At 31.3% G+C, this 19,613-nt stretch overlaps 1 protein-coding gene across 2 annotated transcripts in view; it reads left to right on the plus strand.

The window, feature by feature from the left end:
• The window catches only part of LOC143067321 (uncharacterized), a 60,534-nt gene that overhangs the window by 9,599 nt on the left and 31,322 nt on the right, over positions 1-19,613 (plus strand). The window contains exons 1-3 of one of the 2 annotated variants that reach the window (XM_076240481.1): positions 13,896-14,015; positions 14,581-14,661; positions 15,527-16,406. In XM_076240481.1, coding sequence (XP_076096596.1) covers positions 13,987-14,015; positions 14,581-14,661; positions 15,527-16,406 — 990 coding nt within the window. In that variant the 5' untranslated portion in view covers positions 13,896-13,986. Of the gene's footprint in view, positions 1-13,895; positions 14,016-14,580; positions 14,662-15,526; positions 16,407-19,613 lie in introns of those variants that run through there. The other variant, XM_076240480.1, reaches the window with a different exon arrangement.

Genomic DNA, 19,613 nt, shown 5'->3' on the forward strand with positions numbered 1-19,613 from the left:
ATTCTTAAACTCTACCCATAAACATTGTGTGTTTAAGACAGATATTCAATTTCTTATATATCTTTTATCTTTAAAATTATGTCAATTGTGATATTTGAATTTTTTGCTTTTTAATCAGCATGAAGTTTGATATTTCCTGAAAGGTGATAGCTAGGCATAAGTCAAATGAAACTGATTAGACAATTTAGAAAAAGACAAAACTCAATTTCAAAATCACAATTTCCTAATTCTTATACAAGATCATTCCTGATTGGTTGTAATTTAGCAATATAGATCAATCATGAGATTCTTTGAAACAGTTCATAAGTGAAAAAGTTGATGTTGTGTTTCATATAAAATGGCAAAAAAGGAAAAACACAAGCTAAAATCTGTGCTTTACCACCAGAGAATAGTGAATTTGAAACTGTTTTCCTGTAGACTTTGTTAAGTAATCATACAGATGAATAGCTATAGGTTTCTGTAGATTATGATAATACCGAACTGTTAAGGAAACTGCATTTGCCATGCTTTTGAAGTGGGGGAGGAGGGTTTGAATTTGGATATGGGATATACAAGAGAGAAAGAGTAAGAGCTTTTTGTAAAGGGAATTCACTTCCTTGTAGGATGCAGTGTGACACAGTACATTCCCCTTTGTCCTTAGATGTATTTAGTAAAATTATTTAGGGTGGTTTTGAAAAAAAAATCAATTGAGATAAAAATTTGAAACTCCTCAGTGCCAGTGTAATAAGAGTCTTTATTTCTAATCTCTTGTGCTTTATGCTCATCCTAATTCCCAGACTCCTTCATCTACATGTTTGTAAAAAGTATTAAAAAAAGCAGAATCAAATCTCCGAGTATTGTCGCATTTTTTTTCATTAAAAAGAAATTTTATGAAAAATAATCATTTGATCTTTTTGTCTTATCCATGACCAAGGTCTGAAGACTGACTGATTCTGCAGTCATTAATCATGGCTTTTGATTCTTCATTAAGGGTCAGTTTTTTTGGTTAATCTGATAAATGAAATTTATCAAATCTCACAAAGTTTGGACAGAAACTTCTTCATAAGAAAGTGTTTTTCCATCCATGATCTAGTAATATTGAATTTTCTGAGCTATCTGCGATTTATCAATATATAAGGGTTAAAACTTCTTTAACAAAAGTGCATTCCTATATCTATCTACAACATTCAATACCAAAAATTAAGTAAAGCCTGGTGTTTTAAAAATACTTATGGTCTTGTTTTCCAAATTAAAAAAAAGGTTGAAATTTCTTAGGTGGATATATATTGTGACTAACAAAGTAGTGTGGTAGAGGGTAGATATGTTCATTTTGTTCTTAACTTAAAAGGTCATTTTTTTACATCACATAAAGTCAGATCCGTTGTCATATGGTATTTTGAATCCCCTAAAAATTGAACCCGGGGTCAAAATACCATGCGGTAAAATGACCCCAGGGTCATTACACCGCATGGTATTTTGACCCCGGGATCATTTTTCACATATGGTATTTTGAACCCCCTGCGGTATATTGAACCCCCCTGTTTTTGATAAATAGTATTGCAGATAATCTAATTTACAATTTATTGGCTATTATTTTTACTATGTTAAGGATTAAGAATAGCTGAAATTTTTGAAATTAAAGGTCTATGGTAGGGGTTCAATATACCGCAGGGGGGTCAAAATACCATGACTATGTAAAATTTTGCAAAATATCTTTTTTAGTATGCTAAATACATACAAACTACTTATTGGAGTATTATTACTATGTTAAGGAGTTAGAAAGGCTAGAATTTTTGAAATTCAAGGTCTATAGTAGGGGGTTCAATATACCGCAGGGGGGTCAAAATACCATGGCTAAGTAAAATTTTCAAAATATCTTTTCCATCATGTTAGATACATACAAACAACTTATTACAGTATTATTACTATGTAAAGGGGTTAGAATAGGTTAATTTTTGAAACTCAAGGTCTATAGTAGGGGGTTCAATATACCATGGTAGGGGGGTCAAAATACCATGGAAATTTTTTTTTTTCAAAATATCTTTTCCAGCATGTTAAATGCATACAAACTACTTATTGGAGTATTTTAACTATGTTATGGATTAAGAATAGCTGGAATTTTTGAAATGAAAGGTCCATAGTAGGGGGTTCAATATACCGCAGGGGGGTCAAAATACCATGGCTAAGTAAAATTTTCAAAATATCTTTTCCAGCATGTTTTATACATACAAATTACTTATTGGAGTATTATTACAATGTTAAGGAGTTAGAATAGCTAGAATTTTTGAAATTCAAGGTCTGTAGTAGGGGTTCAATATACCGCAGGGGGGTCAAAATACCATGGCAAAGTAAAATTTTCAAAATATCTTTTCCAGCAAATTTAATACATACAAACTACTTATTGGAGTATTATTACTATGTAAAGGAGTTTGAATAGCTAGAATTTTTGAAATTCAAGGTCTATAGTAGGGGGTTCAATATACCATGGTAGAGGGGTCAAAATACCATGGAAATTTTTTTCTTTTCAAAATATCTTTTCCAGCATGTTAAATGCATACAAACTACTTATTAGAGTATTATTACTATGTTAAGGATTAAGAATAGCTGGAATTTTTGAAGTGAAAGGTCCATAGTAGGGGGTTCAATATACCGCAGGGGGGTCAAAATACCAATTCAATTCAATTCAATATTTTATTGGAAAGAGCACAATAGAGGCATGATCCAAATACAGATAATTATAATATTAAAACAACATATAAATGAAACAAAGATGCATGTAACAACAAGTTATAAGACAATTCTATGTATGTCATTACATTATAAACTGATATTGATACCATAAACTTATACATCAGTGTTATTCTAGATTTTCATAAATTTACTTAAAACACATAATATAAGATATATATGTATATGCACGAAGTACTGTCGAAGATTATTACCTGATGAAACGGTATGGTGGTCTCTCAAATCAAGAGCTTCTTCAATATACATACAAATAGATTTTAATTCTTTTTCAGACATAGGATTTAATATTTTGGTAAAATTTTCATCCAAATTATTTGAATTAATGTCATTAATTTTATATTTAGATCTAATTTTGTTATATTGCGGACATTCAATCAAGAAATGAATCTCATTTTCAATTTTTCCTGTGCAAAATTTACAAAATCTCTCATTAGAGGGTATTTTTGGTCTTGCATACCTACCAGTTTCTATTGCCAATGAGTGTGCACTTATTCTTAATTTAGTGAGTTTTTTCCTAAGGTATTTAGGAATATTAAAGTTTAAATATTCTTGTTGTTTAAATTCAGTATAAATTTTACTAAAAAATAAAAGTTTACCACAGTTTCCATCTTTTATCTTAGATAGTTCAAATATAATTTTATTTTTGTAGAAATCTTCTAGTTTCTGTTTGAAATTACTATTACAATGCTTGTTTAAGGGTATTCCAATATATTTCATTAATTCAGATAGTTTATTAGACCATGAATTTTCTCTATTTGTAAGAGTTTTGTCCACTTCAAAAGCAGCCTTGAGAATTTCATACGGACCACCAGACCGTTCACCAATATCACTGAGACGCACATAGTATTTATACATAAGTTGATAACATTTAATGCTAATGGGTAAAGTGCCCAATTCACACCATGCCTAAGTAAAATTTTCAAAATATCTTTTCCAGCATGTTTTATACATACAAATTACTTATTGGAGTATTATTACAATGTTAAGGAGTTAGAATAGCTAGAATGATTGAAATTCAAGGTCTATAGTAGGGGGTTCAATATACCTCAGAGGTGTCAAAATACCATGGCAAAGTAAAATTTTCAAAACATTTTTCCATCATGTTAAATACATTCCCCATTTCCATTCTCAATTTTATACAAACTACTTATTAAAGTATTATTACTGTTTAGGAGCTAGTATAGCTAAAAATTTTGCCATGGTATTTTGACCCCCCTAACATGGTATATTGAACCCCCTCCTCTTGACCTTTAATTCAAAAAATTCTTGCAATTTTAACTCTTTTATGTAGTTAGAATACACCAACAAGTAGTTTGCATGTATTAACCTTGCTGGAAAAGATGCTTTGAAAATTTTACTTCGCTAAGAATTTTGACCCCCCCCCCCTCCCTTGTGGTTTTTGCAATCCCCTACTCTAGACCTTTAATTTTAAAAAATCTGGCAATTCCAAGTCTTTGATGTAGTTAGAATACACCAATAAGTAGTTTGTATTTATTAAACTTGCTTGAAAAGATATTTTGAAAATTTTACTTTGCCATGGTATTTTGCCCCCCCCCCCCCTCCTGCGGTATATTGAACCCCCCTACTCTTGATCTTTTATTAAAAAAAAATCTGGCAATTCTAACTATTTTATGTAGTTAGAATACACCAATAAGTAGTTTGTATGTATTTAACTTGCTGGAAAAGATATTTCGAAAATTTTACTTTGCCATGGTATTTTGACCCTCCTGCGGTATAATGAACCCCCTACTTTAGACCTTTAATTTCTAACAATCTGGCAATTCTAACTCTTTTTTTAAAAATAGTTAGAATACACCAACAAGTAGTTTGTATGTATTTAACTTGCTGGAAAAGATATTTTGAAAATTTTATTTTGCCATGGTATTTTGCCCCCCCCCCCTTTTGCGGTATATTGAACCCCCTACTCTAGACCTTTAATTTCTAACAATCTGGCAATTTTAACTCTTTTATGTAGTTAGAATACACCAACAAGTAGTTTGTATGTATTAAACCTGCTGGAAAAGATATTTTGAAAATTTTACTTTGCAATGGTATGTTGACCCCCTGTGGTATTTTGAACCCCCTACTCTAGACCTTTAATTTAAAAAATTCTGGCAATTTTAACTCTTTTATGTAGTTAGAATACACCAACAAGTAGTTTGTATGTATTAAACTTGCTGGAAAAGATATTTTGAAAATTTTACTTTGCCATATGCATGGTATTTTGATCCCCCTGTGGTATATTGCACCCCCTACTCTAGACCTTTAATTTCTAACAATCTGGCAATTTTAACTCTTTAATGTAGTTAGAATACACCAACAAGTAGTTTGTATGTATTAAACCTGCTGGAAAAGATATTTTGAAAATTTTACTTTGCCATATGCATGGTATTTTGATCCCCCTGTGGTATATTGCACCCCCTACTCTAGACCTTTAATTTCTAACAATCTGGCAATTTTAACTCTTTAATGTAGTTAGAATACACCAACAAGTAGTTTGTATGTATTTAACTTGCTGGAAAAGATATTTCGAAAATTTTACTTTGCCATGGTATTTTGACCCTCCTGCGGTATAATGAACCCCCTACTTTAGACCTTTAATTTCTAACAATCTGGCAATTCTAACTCTTTTTTTAAAAATAGTTAGAATACACCAACAAGTAGTTTGTATGTATTTAACTTGCTGGAAAAGATATTTTGAAAATTTTATTTTGCCATGGTATTTTGCCCCCCCCCCCCCCTTTTGCGGTATATTGAACCCCCTACTCTAGACCTTTAATTTCTAACAATCTGGCAATTTTAACTCTTTTATGTAGTTAGAATACACCAACAAGTAGTTTGTATGTATTAAACCTGCTGGAAAAGATATTTTGAAAATTTTACTTTGCAATGGTATGTTGACCCCCTGTGGTATTTTGAACCCCCTACTCTAGACCTTTAATTTAAAAAATTCTGGCAATTTTAACTCTTTTATGTAGTTAGAATACACCAACAAGTAGTTTGTATGTATTAAACTTGCTGGAAAAGATATTTTGAAAATTTTACTTTGCCATATGCATGGTATTTTGATCCCCCTGTGGTATATTGCACCCCCTACTCTAGACCTTTAATTTCTAACAATCTGGCAATTTTAACTCTTTAATGTAGTTAGAATACACCAACAAGTAGTTTGTATGTATTAAACCTGCTGGAAAAGATATTTTGAAAATTTTACTTTGCCATATGCATGGTATTTTGATCCCCCTGTGGTATATTGCACCCCCTACTCTAGACCTTTAATTTCTAACAATCTGGCAATTTTAACTCTTTAATGTAGTTAGAATACACCAACAAGTAGTTTGTATGTATTTAACTTGCTGGAAAAGATATTTTGAAAATTTTATTTTGCCATGGTATTTTGCCCCCCCCCCCTTTTGCGGTATATTGAACCCCCTACTTTAGACCTTTAATTTCTAACAATCTGGCAATTCTATCTCTTTTATGTACTTAAAATACACCAAAAAGTAGTTTGTATTTATTAAACCTGCTGGAAAAAATATTTTGAAAATTTTACTTTGCCATGGTGTTTTGACCCCCTGCGGTATTTTGAATCCCCTACTCTAGACCTTTAATTCAAAAAATTCTGGCAATTTTAACTCTTTTATGTAGTTAGAATACACCAACAAGTAGTTTGTATGTATTAAACTTGCTGGAAAAGATATTTTGAAAATTTTACTTTGCCGTGGTATTTTGACCCCCTGCGGTATATTGACCCCCCTTCTCTAGACCTTTAATTTCTAATAATCTTTCAATTCTAACTCTTTAATGTAATTAGAATACACCAATAAGTAGTTTGTATGTATTTAACTTGCTGTAAAAGATATTCTTAAAATTTTACTTTGCCATGGTATTTTGACCCCCTCCCCCTTTTTTACCAAGGAAAATCAAAACTACCCTATATATATATATATATGTGTGTGTACATATGTTATAATTACAAATAATTAAAGCATTTAAGCTACATATGGTCTAGTTATAATGTGTCAATAAGTGTTTTGAATGACATTTTGTTGGTAAAGACTTCAGAGCACTTATACCAAGCAAAGATATTTCTTTTAATTAAGCATGGAAAATGTACCTCCCCTCCTTGTATGAATGATTTTTTAAACTATGGTAAGCTTTAAAATAATGTATAATGTTCTAATAATCATCTGGGATGAAAAAACAGGGGGTTCAATTTACCATGGGGGTTCAATTTACCATGGGGGTTCAATTTTCCATACAGGGGGGGTTCAATTTACCATAGCGGTATTTTGACCCCAGGGTCAATTTACCATGGGGTTCAAAATACCATATGACACCGTGTTTCAAAACTGAAATATATCCGCCAACTCTTCTGAATATAAATCATGATTATCATTTAGATGCTTGACAAGTAAATGGAAGGTATTTATATGAAGCATACAATAATAAAACATCTCATATCAGTGGGTATGGCATTAATAATTGCAAATGCAATAGTTTATTTGTAACTTGGGTATTACTTAGTGACTGATATCTTCTTTATGGCTGTAAGCTTCATCCTCATAAAGGGGCTCAACAATACATTCCTCGTCTGAGATAGTTTATCCATGTCACAGTAAGACAATAAAAACATTACACAAGCAAAATGATATAAGTGGACAGAAAAATAAAATCAAGTGTTATATAACTGTCTGATATATATTGTTCAACCTTTGCCTAAATTTAAAGGATTCAGATAGTTAAATTCTGACAGGTTGTGGATTATTTTTACCTAAATTTTATGATATAGCAGTAAAGTGAAACTTTTGATTCTCAGTACATGGATTTATTGTAAGAAGTTATCCTATAACCTTCACTTGATTTTTATGACCCATTTATTATGCCCCATTTATGGGCATTATGTTTTCTGGTCTGTCTGTCCGTCCGTACGTTCTTTCTTCGTCCATCCTTCTGTGCTTCAAGCTTCAGGTTAAAGTTTTAGTTAAAGTTTTAGGTCAAGGTAGTTTTTGATGAAGTTGGAAGTCCAATCAACTTGAAACTTAGTACACATGTTCCCTATGATATGATCTTTCTAATTTTAGTGCCAAATTAGAGATTTTCCCCCATTTTCGCGGTCCACTGAACATAGAAAATGATAGTGCGGATGGGGCATCCGTGTACTGGGGACACATTCTTGTTTATATTGAGTTTTAAAATAAATTTTTTGATTTTGTTACTTTCTACCACAGATCTGTAAACCAAACACTTGTAATCATGAAAATTCCAAAATGGATTAAATTAAGTGAAATATTTTAGATTGGCCAGAATGATATGACTATTGTATCTCCTCATCACCACACTTCAGTCAGCAAGTCAGGTTTTGATAACAAATATAACAATGGTATTTGAAATATATATAGGGTAAAAATACATTGTACAGTTACCAGACTAAGTATAGATGATCAGATATATATATGTATGAATTGTGATTTTCTTTTGAAATGTTGACAGTAATATTGATTTTGATATCAATAACAATAATCTATGCTATGGTTGTACCATTGTGGTTAGGACAAATTATACTTTAATGTGACTATATATCACATGTATATCATTACATTGTACAGCTAGTTGTAGAAGGATTCATAATTATTCAACAAGTTTGCATTTTGTGTGTTTGATTATTTTCATATAAGTTATAATCATATCAACTACAAATACATGACAATGTATACCAGTTCATGTAAAGTAGCTGTCTATCCCTTAAATTTGATTTCTTTTTGCATTCTATGTCTTTCAACAAACTCCTATCTTCTTATCTCAATATGTTGTTGTCAGCTATTTGTAAAAGTGTTCTGATTAGGTCAGTATGATATGAACAACTAGTGGTGGGTTAATGATATTTGGTATGCAGCTTCTGTAAGCTTTGTCACATCTCATTTTCAAGGAGATTATTTGGCCTTGTCCTTAAGTCATGTTTCATTGACTTTGAAACATTAACAAAATTTACAGATTATGTCAATTTAATATGAACCACTCATGGTCAGTCAATGGTGTTTGGTGTGCAGTTGTAAAATAAAATTGAGAATGGAAATGGTGAATGTGTCAAAGAGACAACAACCCACCCAAAGAGCAGAAAACAGGCAAAGGCCACCAATGGGTCTTTCAGAAAGCAAGAAAATCCTGCACCCAAAGGCTCGCTTCACCTGGCCCTAAACAAAATGTGTATTAGTTTTGGACCTCATACAAAGCATTGACAGACTCATTTCCAAGGAGATTATTTTACCCTGTACCTCAGTCATGGTTCTTTGGTCAGTGTTATTTGGTATACAGTTGTAATTCATTCATGGCCTATTGATTGATACCACACCTGTTGAATTGTTGACATTTTGACATGTGAACTTTACTATCAGGCCAGACATTTCTATGTGTCAACAGTAAATTGTCTACTTAATTATAATTTAAAATCTATCCTAAAAATAAAAGTTTCTAATGAGGGATCACCAGATGAAATTTAAGTTCCATTTTAAAGTGGTATGCATACATACATACATATAATCAACTTTTCCTCTGACTTTTGAATGCAGATAAAGATATAGGACACCTATTTTTTTGTGTTATAATGTATTTGTGTTTCCATATTTTCACTATTTGGATGATGGACTTTTAAGTGGGAGTTCTTCTTTTATTTCATATCTGCATTTCTATTTTCATTGATTCTCCATTCAAAGACATGCCATTTGATTAGGACCAGACAAGTATATACATATTGTTATGGATATAAAGCAGTTGTGTCTGCTATGACAATAGTTCAATTATCCTTGATTACATCATTACAGGAGACATTTTCTTTGGAATTGTTACTAAATTAATGTATTATCTGAATGGTATATTTGCAGCCCAGATTAATTACAGTGTAAGCCATGTATTTATATATCTTAATACACAAAGTTATTTACAGCAACGTTTTAGTTTTGCTTTCTAACTACAGGAAATGAAGAAAACCTGATTTACTAGATCAATCCCTTTTAGTATTTTGTATTGATTAGAATTACATCATAGGATTCATACCAAAATAGACAATACACTCCCTTACATTTCATTCAATGTCCTGTCCTGTCAGTTTTAATCTTAATATTGTGATCCTGAAATGGAATCACTGCAGACTGAACTTTATGGTTCTTTCATTATCTTGAAGATTTTAGATAATTTGTGGAGATTTAACTCTGTGATGGTAAGATTATTGAGGATTATTGATGGAAACTGGAATTTGACTAGATGTGTAAAATAGTATTATGTTATTGATTTAGCTCAATGTATTAACTATTACCAATAGCGTCTAGACATTGGGTTTACTTGTAATTCACAGAGAGGTAATTAGTTCTTTTAAGTCCAGAATAGGTTTTCTCCTGTATCTCCCATTCATGTGACAAAGAAGGATAACTCTGTATTGATACACTACAAAATATAACTTAATTGTATTATGCCTATTGATTACAATAGCAATAATTATCTTTTGGGATAAAGTAATGACAGAATGTCAATATCGATGCTTCAATTACTGATAAACAAATCAGGTGTTAAGTTTGTGGATTGTAAATTGCACCTAATCGGACAGGTATTTATAATTTACAAAGGTGTATTTTGTGTTCTAATTAAGGTACAAAAAGGTGTATATCTGCTGCTAAGGTTGTAAGCTACATGTATTGTTTAATTCAGTCAAGAAAGAAAAATTGTGGTTCATTTCAATCCTTCTGGGATATGTGTGTACTGCACATAATAATCAATAGGGTTATATTTTTATAGATTTTTTTAAGATGATTCATTTGAAAAGTTACAGACAATTTGAAAATGCTTAATTACAGAAATAGAAATTAAAATATTTCCCCAAGATAACTTGAATTGCAGGCCAAGTGCTGGCCAACTCTTGACAATGAGTCAGTTGTAATTTTCATTTCCTGTTATGGTGAAAAGGTGCAAGAGTATGTGATTGACACAAAACTAACCAGGAAATTTTATTTGTGCTCTAGATCTATTTATCTGAATTCCATTGTAACATACATTTTCATTCAGATAGTCATTTTGTTCTTTCAAATTTGTTGAGACTGTCGGATACACTCAGACATCTTTTGTTTTATTTTTTTGTGCAAGAAGTTCAATCTTTGGTTTTGAATTGGTTTAACTTTGACTAACAAATTACAATATGCATACATATATGACAGAAGATATTCTTTTGTTCCGGTTAAAGCAGTCTATTAAATATTTCTATTTGTGGTCCTCAGTCACAAGTTCATTTTGTGTTGTCACTGATTGAGACACTGTTCATGATCCTAGTGAGATATTCAAGCTTCTTGTTTAATGGGAATTCTGAGTTAATGTTATAGATATATTCTACATAATGTACGTTTATACTTCAGAGCCTCAAACTCATGTTTTGATAACCCAAATTTTGACTTCATGTTTAAATATGGTCATCCCTTGACTTCTCTCAACTGGCAGGAAAAAACACATGCTTTAGATATATATAGATACAGTCAAACCTGCTTAAGCACAAACCTGTGTTAAACGACCACCAATTTTAGATCCCTTTGTATTACATTTCATATAAATTGAATCAGTATTAGGACCACCTGTCTTACGAGACCTCTTTTGCTCTCCCTTAAGTGGTCTCTTTAAACAGATTTGCAGTATACGCCAAAGTGCGTTGGTCTGATTGCTGATGTGCGATGGTCTATTTGTGGCATGATGGCCACTTTAAAATCTTCTGATGTACAATGTATGATTATTATCTGATTTAGAATTTTATATATATCAGTCCAAATTAAAAAACAACTTTCATGTAAAACAATTTATCTTGGTAGAGGGGTCTAAATACAGATCTAGAGCACAAACATAAAGCCTTAAAGAAATAGCGCTATGACTTTTGCATTTTACCATCCCATTATAGCAACTGTTTGAAGGGAATTTTTTGCACAAAGTAAATTTTCTGTCCTTAACAGAAATCCCACCTTTCATCCAAGTTTACTCACTCTGAAGAACCTACTGTTTGTATTCATTGTTAATATGTAGTCCTCATGTACGTGTATAGACATAAAATATTTGCCACTGTGCCATTATGTGTAAAGCAAATACAAACCATTTATAATTTTCATTATGTGGAAAGTTTTGTAAAAAAAAAAGCCATGGATGTTCTGGTGTGTTTTTACTAATGCACGCTCTGTTGTTACCCGTTTTATAACATACCAGTCCAGTGTCTTCCCTAGAAAATTCTTGATGCATGGTGGGTCTAAGATGAATTTGCAGCGCGGAGCGCGGTGTTGTTTTGTAAAATTATTTCTATTACACTAGTAAAATGAATTGTGCTTGCAAGTTTAAAAACTTCACATAAATCTGCAATACAGTCAGGAACAATACTTAACATTTTCTCTCAAGGCCAGCCTGGATCCAAAAGTTTTTTCAAGGGCCCTGTAGAATTTTTTTAGGCTCTACCAGGTTTGTTATTACTGACAGGTACATACATATAAAATAATCTGGAATGTTCGATCTTATATTAAAGCCAAAAATATATGTTTGAAATACCTTATACATGTAGCATGTTTCTGATTATGATTGAAATAATAAAGGAATTAAATTAACATGAGTTTTTCAGAATTAAAATCCATTTAACCATGTATTTTCAGACTGGTGAACTTTATATATTTGTAATATTAATGAAAAAAAAACACAAAAAAAAACCAGCCCCCCTTTTCATACCCCTAGATGTAAATTATTTAAAAAAAAAAAAAGTATTATCAGTTTCACCCCAAGACATTATTAATTGTTCATGAATAAATCTTAGCAGTTAATCAAAATGATTTCCAAAATGAAATTCCTACTGTCTATAAATAACAATGAAATGTAACTGTTTCCTGTTAATAAGGGGTTTCCCGAATTTTCCCGCCAAAAAGCACATGGCTTTCAACAATTGTAAACAAAGCATTCAATTTGTGATCATGGATTACAGCTTTAATTAATTTAATTTGGATATAGATATTAAATTTAAGGTACAGTCAAGCAATGTTTTTACTTTCTTCTGGATTAAAACTAGTTTGAAAGATCAGTTTGAAAAATAAAACAATTTTTGACATCAAAACAAAAACGATCTGAATTGTAAATATTCAGTGACCCATAATTTTTTTGAACTCTGCTACGGAGGTCAAAGTTACATCATGTTTCAACCCAATGATGTGTATTCTCTGTTACAACTAATCAACTGCGTTTGATATAAATATTTCGATGTCAGACTTATGATTTCAAAACGTAAAATTTATACTGCAAAAGGTTTACTTTTTATTTTTCACGGAAGGATATTTGGAAGCTGTATCAGGCTATAAATTATATTTATCATTAAAACAACTTGAACTCCCGATTTCTATTATGCAATCGAAGTCTTGAATGTTGTTCTATCTAATCAACGTGGTTGTAAAATCAGAGCGTTGCATCTAATTATGATCAATTATCAGTCCAGTGAGTTTGAAACACCTGTAGAGTTTTGTCAATTGTCACTTCATATTATAAAATAATAAAAATTTCACACATAGCGGGATGCATAGCGGGTATGATACATGCATGGCGGCCGAAATTTTATGCGTAGCGGTACCGCAATGCATGAATAGCCTAGGGAAAACACTGCCAGTCTTAAATATTAGACACAATGTATTCAATAAAGATGTCTTGGCTCTTTGGTAGATCTACTTCTATATCTGACCTTTTCTGTCTTGTTCAAATCATTCGCATGTTAAAAATGTATTTAGTGGTGAAACTAAAATGAATAGATAATAAGATTATAATAAAAATATAAGATATCATGCTAAAGTTTAATCTGAGAGAGTATGCTGGAAGGAAATTATTAGTCAGATCAAATATTTCATATAAGTACAAACACAGTCCTGAAGCTTTTTATGTATTTGTTAATGAGATATTATGAGGTTATATAAGTACGTTTCTTTTATGTACAATCAATTTGTCAACTATAAGTGATGTAAAGACTGAGTTTACATCGCAGTACAGGCAATAAATTGCTACTTTGGACTTTAGTGGTACATGTATCAAACTTTGACTTGAACATGCATTAATAAAAAAGTTGTAAGTTTAATAAAGTGATTTTAAAGAACTCTTGTGATACCACTTCAAGCATGTCAAGAGAATTATTATGTACTATTATGGGAGTGAGAGTTAAAGATTTCACTGTGCAAAGTACTGTAATGTAATATTACTTGTTTTTGTGGGAGGACAACTATGGATTTTATTAGTCATCAAAGTAGAAGGTACATAAACAAAAAATGCATATTTCCTATTGATTGGTAAAAAAATGCATATTTTAAAATGATTTGGTAAAAAAAGAAAATTCAACTGAATTTCAACTTACTTTTAACTAATTATTTTCCTGCAAGCAACAGAATCTAGCTATATATATAAGCTGGTGAAAGATGACTTTTAAAAAATATGCATTGTATATAAAAAAACTTTGTATGAACTTTAGACCACTAAAATATATAAAAGCATGCCTAACTTATTTTCATGCCTCTCTTACAGATGATGTCAGTATTTCATGTTTTCCAGTGTTTGTGTGAGTTTTGAATGTTACTCTAGTGTTGGTTTAAGATATTTTACTGCATCAATTTGACCTTTGGTGCACATGTTAATTGTGATATGAACTTTACAGTACACATGTTAATATTGTGATGTAAACATATTACAAATATATCCCTAATATTGGGATTTTGACCAAAGTTTTACAGACCACTAAAGATCAGAATGTGATAGCCCAGCAGACCTGGCGTTTAATGGATCCTCATTTTTATTTCACATCTTTTCCTTCATTCATTTCAGTCACCAGCTAGAAGTTTTGTTAGATGACAATACTACAACGAGAAGAAACAGAGCTAGAAAATATATATCACACGTAATTACGTAAGTTCATGCCTATGTAACTTTCTGACTTTGTATCATTTTAAAATATGTCATATAAATAAAGGAAATGTTGGGGAAAATATCAATAAAACAGAAACCTGCTAATATAATAAGACCAGAAGTATACATCTAGAGGTCAAAATTAATTACTATTATTGGTAAAATATGAGCTGCGTCTGATAGAAATAGATCTTATCCAAGTACACATATACATGTACATATGTAAGACTTGGATTGACTTTGGAACATTCAATTACATAAAACAAAGTTTTAGAGGAGTTTTTCTTTGGTAGGGTTCTTGTTACAATCTAATTCAATTTTTAAACTGTTACAGATTTTATGGAGAGATTTTTTTCAAACCGAACTAGGTAAAAATAATATTTAATAAAATAAAAAGTGACAATGTGTAGACTTTGAATTACAAATACCAGTATATATTTACCATTATCCTTATTAATGTTTATCAATGACAGATTAAATCAACGAGATTGAATTATTCAACAGTCAATAATACATGTATTTGTGTAACTGTGAAAGTGCAAAGGAAGACAACACTCATAATACTAACATGCCTTGTAAAGATTGTAAGTTATTATTCATTTTAAGGAAAACAAATAGGTTTGGAAGAGTGTAATTGGCAGATTAAACAACAGTAAAACACAAGCAGATACGTCCTTATACAACTAAGTATAGTTTGTTGTTATGTGACCTCTAAGACATTCCACAAATGTTAATGGATTGGAGAATAAAATTGAAAAATATATTTATATATATATATACCTTTATTATCCATTCAATTTAATTATAAGCACATTTGATTAAGCACATGATTGATTATTAATATAAGTTTTAACTTTTCATTTAGGATTCAAAGAGCTTGGAGACGTTATTGCAATGCAAAGGACAAAAAACAAATTGTTGACTCAGAAGAAAAAGATGGTGGTAGTGAAAAGAATGTAATGAAGGTGACACATTCAAATGAACCTTTGTTAGGTCAAATTACAAGTGATAAATTTTCTAGAGAATCAACTCCTGATGACAGGGTTGCTAGAAATTCTCTTTCACCCTGTCGAAATATTTTGTTGAACAAATTAAAAAGCGACACAGACACAGATTCTGTTTCTTCAGACTATAGTGTTGAAATTTCAGCACCATTAAGAGAATTTTCTGATGTTCATATTTATGAAAAAAATGAACTGACAGATTCTTCTGTGAGTACAGATAAGCTCGAGCGTGGAGTTAGGGAAACAGAGGAAGACTTTAGTAGACGAGTAAGGAAGACAAATTTGCTAAGTATCGCACAAGAATTCGCAGAACTTAAAAAAGTGAATGCTGACGCTTTACCTTTTGATTTGCACAAAAGTCAAAACTTAGTAGAAGAAACTTCTTCTAGTGAATGTAGTTCTGCTACAAGTTCTAAGAATCCATCCCAAATGAATACTCCATCAGAGGTCCGTAGCAATCCATTTCAGGATCTATCAGCAACTAGTGAGATAAAAACCAAAGATCTGAACAGCAATTCTATAAAAGAAATGCTAATGAACGAACGCAAAAATAAGTCTTCTCCAAACCAATCTCCAAAGAGGTCTGCTGTGAATGGTCAGTTAAAACAAACCAATGACATAGATGGACAGGAGGATGACTTTGATGTATACAACATTGAAACAGCCATTCCTCAGATGGATTGGGATACACTAGAACAACAGCTTCAGCAGGCTTCAGAGTTTGAGAGGAGGAAGAAAGAGGTAAGTTCTAGTCTTTCTATAAAAAGATCTGACTTTTTTTTTGTAATTATTTTATTTTTCAAGATGAAACATGTGAAATTACATAATACAGTATTAGACACAAGTATAAAAAGTTAAGATCAATTAAATCATAATGGTATAATAAGATATAAATATTACAATTGACTTTTGTTAATTTAATGCTGCTTCTAACAATTGCCACTTCTGATCCATTTTTATTTTCTGTGTAGGGGTTAAGAAACATACAGAGTATTTTTCTATTTTGATCCAATACTTTAAATATTCTATCCCACCATATTTTGTGGGCAATACGCTCTTACATCTACATTTGTATATATAGTATTTAAGTAACAACACAATATTATTAACTGTTTTACTGTTGACAAAATCCTCAGACACACCTAAAATGACCTCTTTTGCACTAAAAGGCAAGAAAATGTCATAATTTCTAATCCAATCTATAATGGGAAACCAGAAGTTTTGTGTTACATTACATTCCCAAAAAATGTGAAAAATATTTTCTCTAACTTCTGAACAAAATGTACAAAGTTCAGTTTCTTTTCAATTTACATTTATATAAAAAGGAATTACATGGTAAAATCCTATGAACAATCTTAAATTGAAAATTTTGTAAAAACGAATTTCTTGTTATAATGAAGGGCATGGAATAAATAGCATTCCAATCTTCAATCTGTATATTTAAGTCTATTTCCCATTTGTTACGGGAAGATAGTGATAATACTTTATTATCCTCCAGAAATAAATTATTGAAAAATTTACAAGATTTCGGTTCTTTTTTAACTTTATCTACTAATTTATTTTCAATATTATCAAGTTTAGAACTACCTTCTATCCTACTTTTCCATCTATTTGGAATAGCACTTAAAATACCATAAAACTCTACAAAATTAGTCTTGATATTATACTTTTTCTCAAATTCTTCATATGAGAGTAATGTATTATTATCTGACACCAGATCATTGATAAAAAATATACAATTTTCAATATATTTACCCTTCAAAATCATCTTGCCATCCATTTTGATGTTTGGATTTAGCCATATGGACTGGGCCAGAATATCGGTATTGTTTTCAACTTTCTTTTCAATTTTGAAAAATTTACCAGGATATCATGCCAAAAGGGATTGACTTTTTAATAAAGCAATCCTTCCTTACTTAAATGTAAAATTTTGTCCCCGCCCCCCCCCCCCAAATTTTTGTATATAACTAAGCAGCAAAACTTTCCAAGGAGAATAATTTTGGGGGTGTTGTAATTTATACAGCCAAGACAAAAATAGTAAATATCAGGCATCTTAAGACCGCCATCACAGTGTTCGGACATAACCACTGTTCTTTTCACTTTATCTGGTTTTCCTTTCCATAAAAAATTGAAAAATATATTTTGAATCTCCTTCAAAACCCCATCTGGGGGGTTAGGAAGGACAGTCAGAACTTGAACCAAAATGGGAAGTGCTAAAGTTTTAATAACAACCACCCTCCCAATATATGTTAGTTCTCTATAAGCCCAAGTATTTAGAAGTGACTTGATACTGTTTATCTTGGCTGTAAAATTACATAGAGTCTTATCCCTTTTAGCAAGCTCAAACCATATACCTAATAGTTTGAACCTCCAAGAAAGGTTCCAAACAAGATTTTTTTCTTGCAAAAGTTTTTCCATACTACCCTTTTTTGACCCAATCCATATGGCCTCAGTTTTGTCAACATTACACCTAAGTCCAGCACATTCTGAAAATTTATCAAACAAATTGAGACATTCATTTAGAGACTTTTGGTCACCATCCAGGACTAGGGAAGAATCATCAGCATATTGACTCAATAAAAATTCAGAGTCATTAATTGATACCCCAGCAACATTAGGGTCATTTTTAATAGCTGCACTGAGTAGTTCCAAAACTAAAATAAATAGATAAGGAGACAGAGGATCCCCTTGACGAACCCCTCTTTTCAATGAAAAGAATTCTGAAATATATCCGTTGTTTAACACTGCACTAGAGGCCTCACAGTAGCATGCCCTAATCCAACTTATAAATGTATGGTCAAAGCCATAAAACTGCAAAGCCTCTAGTATAAAAGACCATTCGACCGTGTCAAAAGCTTTTTCAAAATCGACTAAAAGTAAAAGTCCAGGAATGTCGTCTTCCTCCATCTTTTCCATCAGATCATAAATAAATCTAGTACATTCGCCTATATACCTACCTTTAAGAAATCCTTTTTGTGTTTGACTAATTATATTTACCAGCACCTTTTTTAGTCTATTTGCTAAACTTGCTGTAGCTATCTTATAGTCTACACACAAAAGTGTGATAGGTCGCCAGTTCTTTAAATAACATTTTGACTTACCCTCCTTTGGTATACAAGTAATCTGAAAAAAAAAAGATCTGACTTGCCAAGACAGTTTTGGGGTAAAGATTGCATTTAAATTCAAGACCCTATGATTCTGACTTGATACCAAAATCTTCCAAGGTTTATCACTACTTTTTCGATACTCAAAATATAGTGCATTGGTCTTAACATTCTTTACATCCGATCCATGAACATTTCCAAAAATTTATCAAAGAAATATATGCTCAGATTTTGAAGTTACAAAATGATGTTATACTATACAAGAAAATAACAAATCAAATTACTTGTGCAAGGGGCAGGAATCTCATATCTGTTCTAAATATAGCAATGATGTCATTGTTAAAGTAATCTTTAAAATGGGAGTTATTTCCCTTTGTCCATAATTTTACTTGAATCAGCTACAATGAAATGTTTAATTTTGCATCCACACTGATAAATTAAAGCAATTTTAACCCTTCAGTGCATACAAGCACTTTGATTCTTTTTTTAGAGGTGACTTTTTCATGCAGGTTTGACTACACACAAAACAAATTTAAATGGTATGTTAAAACCTGAATGTAGAACTGGTTATCTCAGTAGTTCTATCTAAAAGAATTGTCACTGTTGACAATTCATTGCAATTGAAAAGCATCATGTTGTCAGTTTTATCACCTTCATATATTAATAAACATTTACATGTTACCATATATTTACAGCAGGATGTAATTCACCAGCTGGCATTAAAATACTTCACATTAATTAGTAAAATGATATCTTTGTACATGTTGTATATAGGTTTCCCAAGGATGTGAAAAAAATATCAGGTTAAACCCTAATTACTGTTTCTAAGTTTGTAAATATTTGT

This window comes from Mytilus galloprovincialis, chromosome 3, assembly GCF_965363235.1.
Source record: "Mytilus galloprovincialis chromosome 3, xbMytGall1.hap1.1, whole genome shotgun sequence".
NCBI classification, from domain to species: domain Eukaryota; kingdom Metazoa; phylum Mollusca; class Bivalvia; order Mytilida; family Mytilidae; genus Mytilus; species Mytilus galloprovincialis.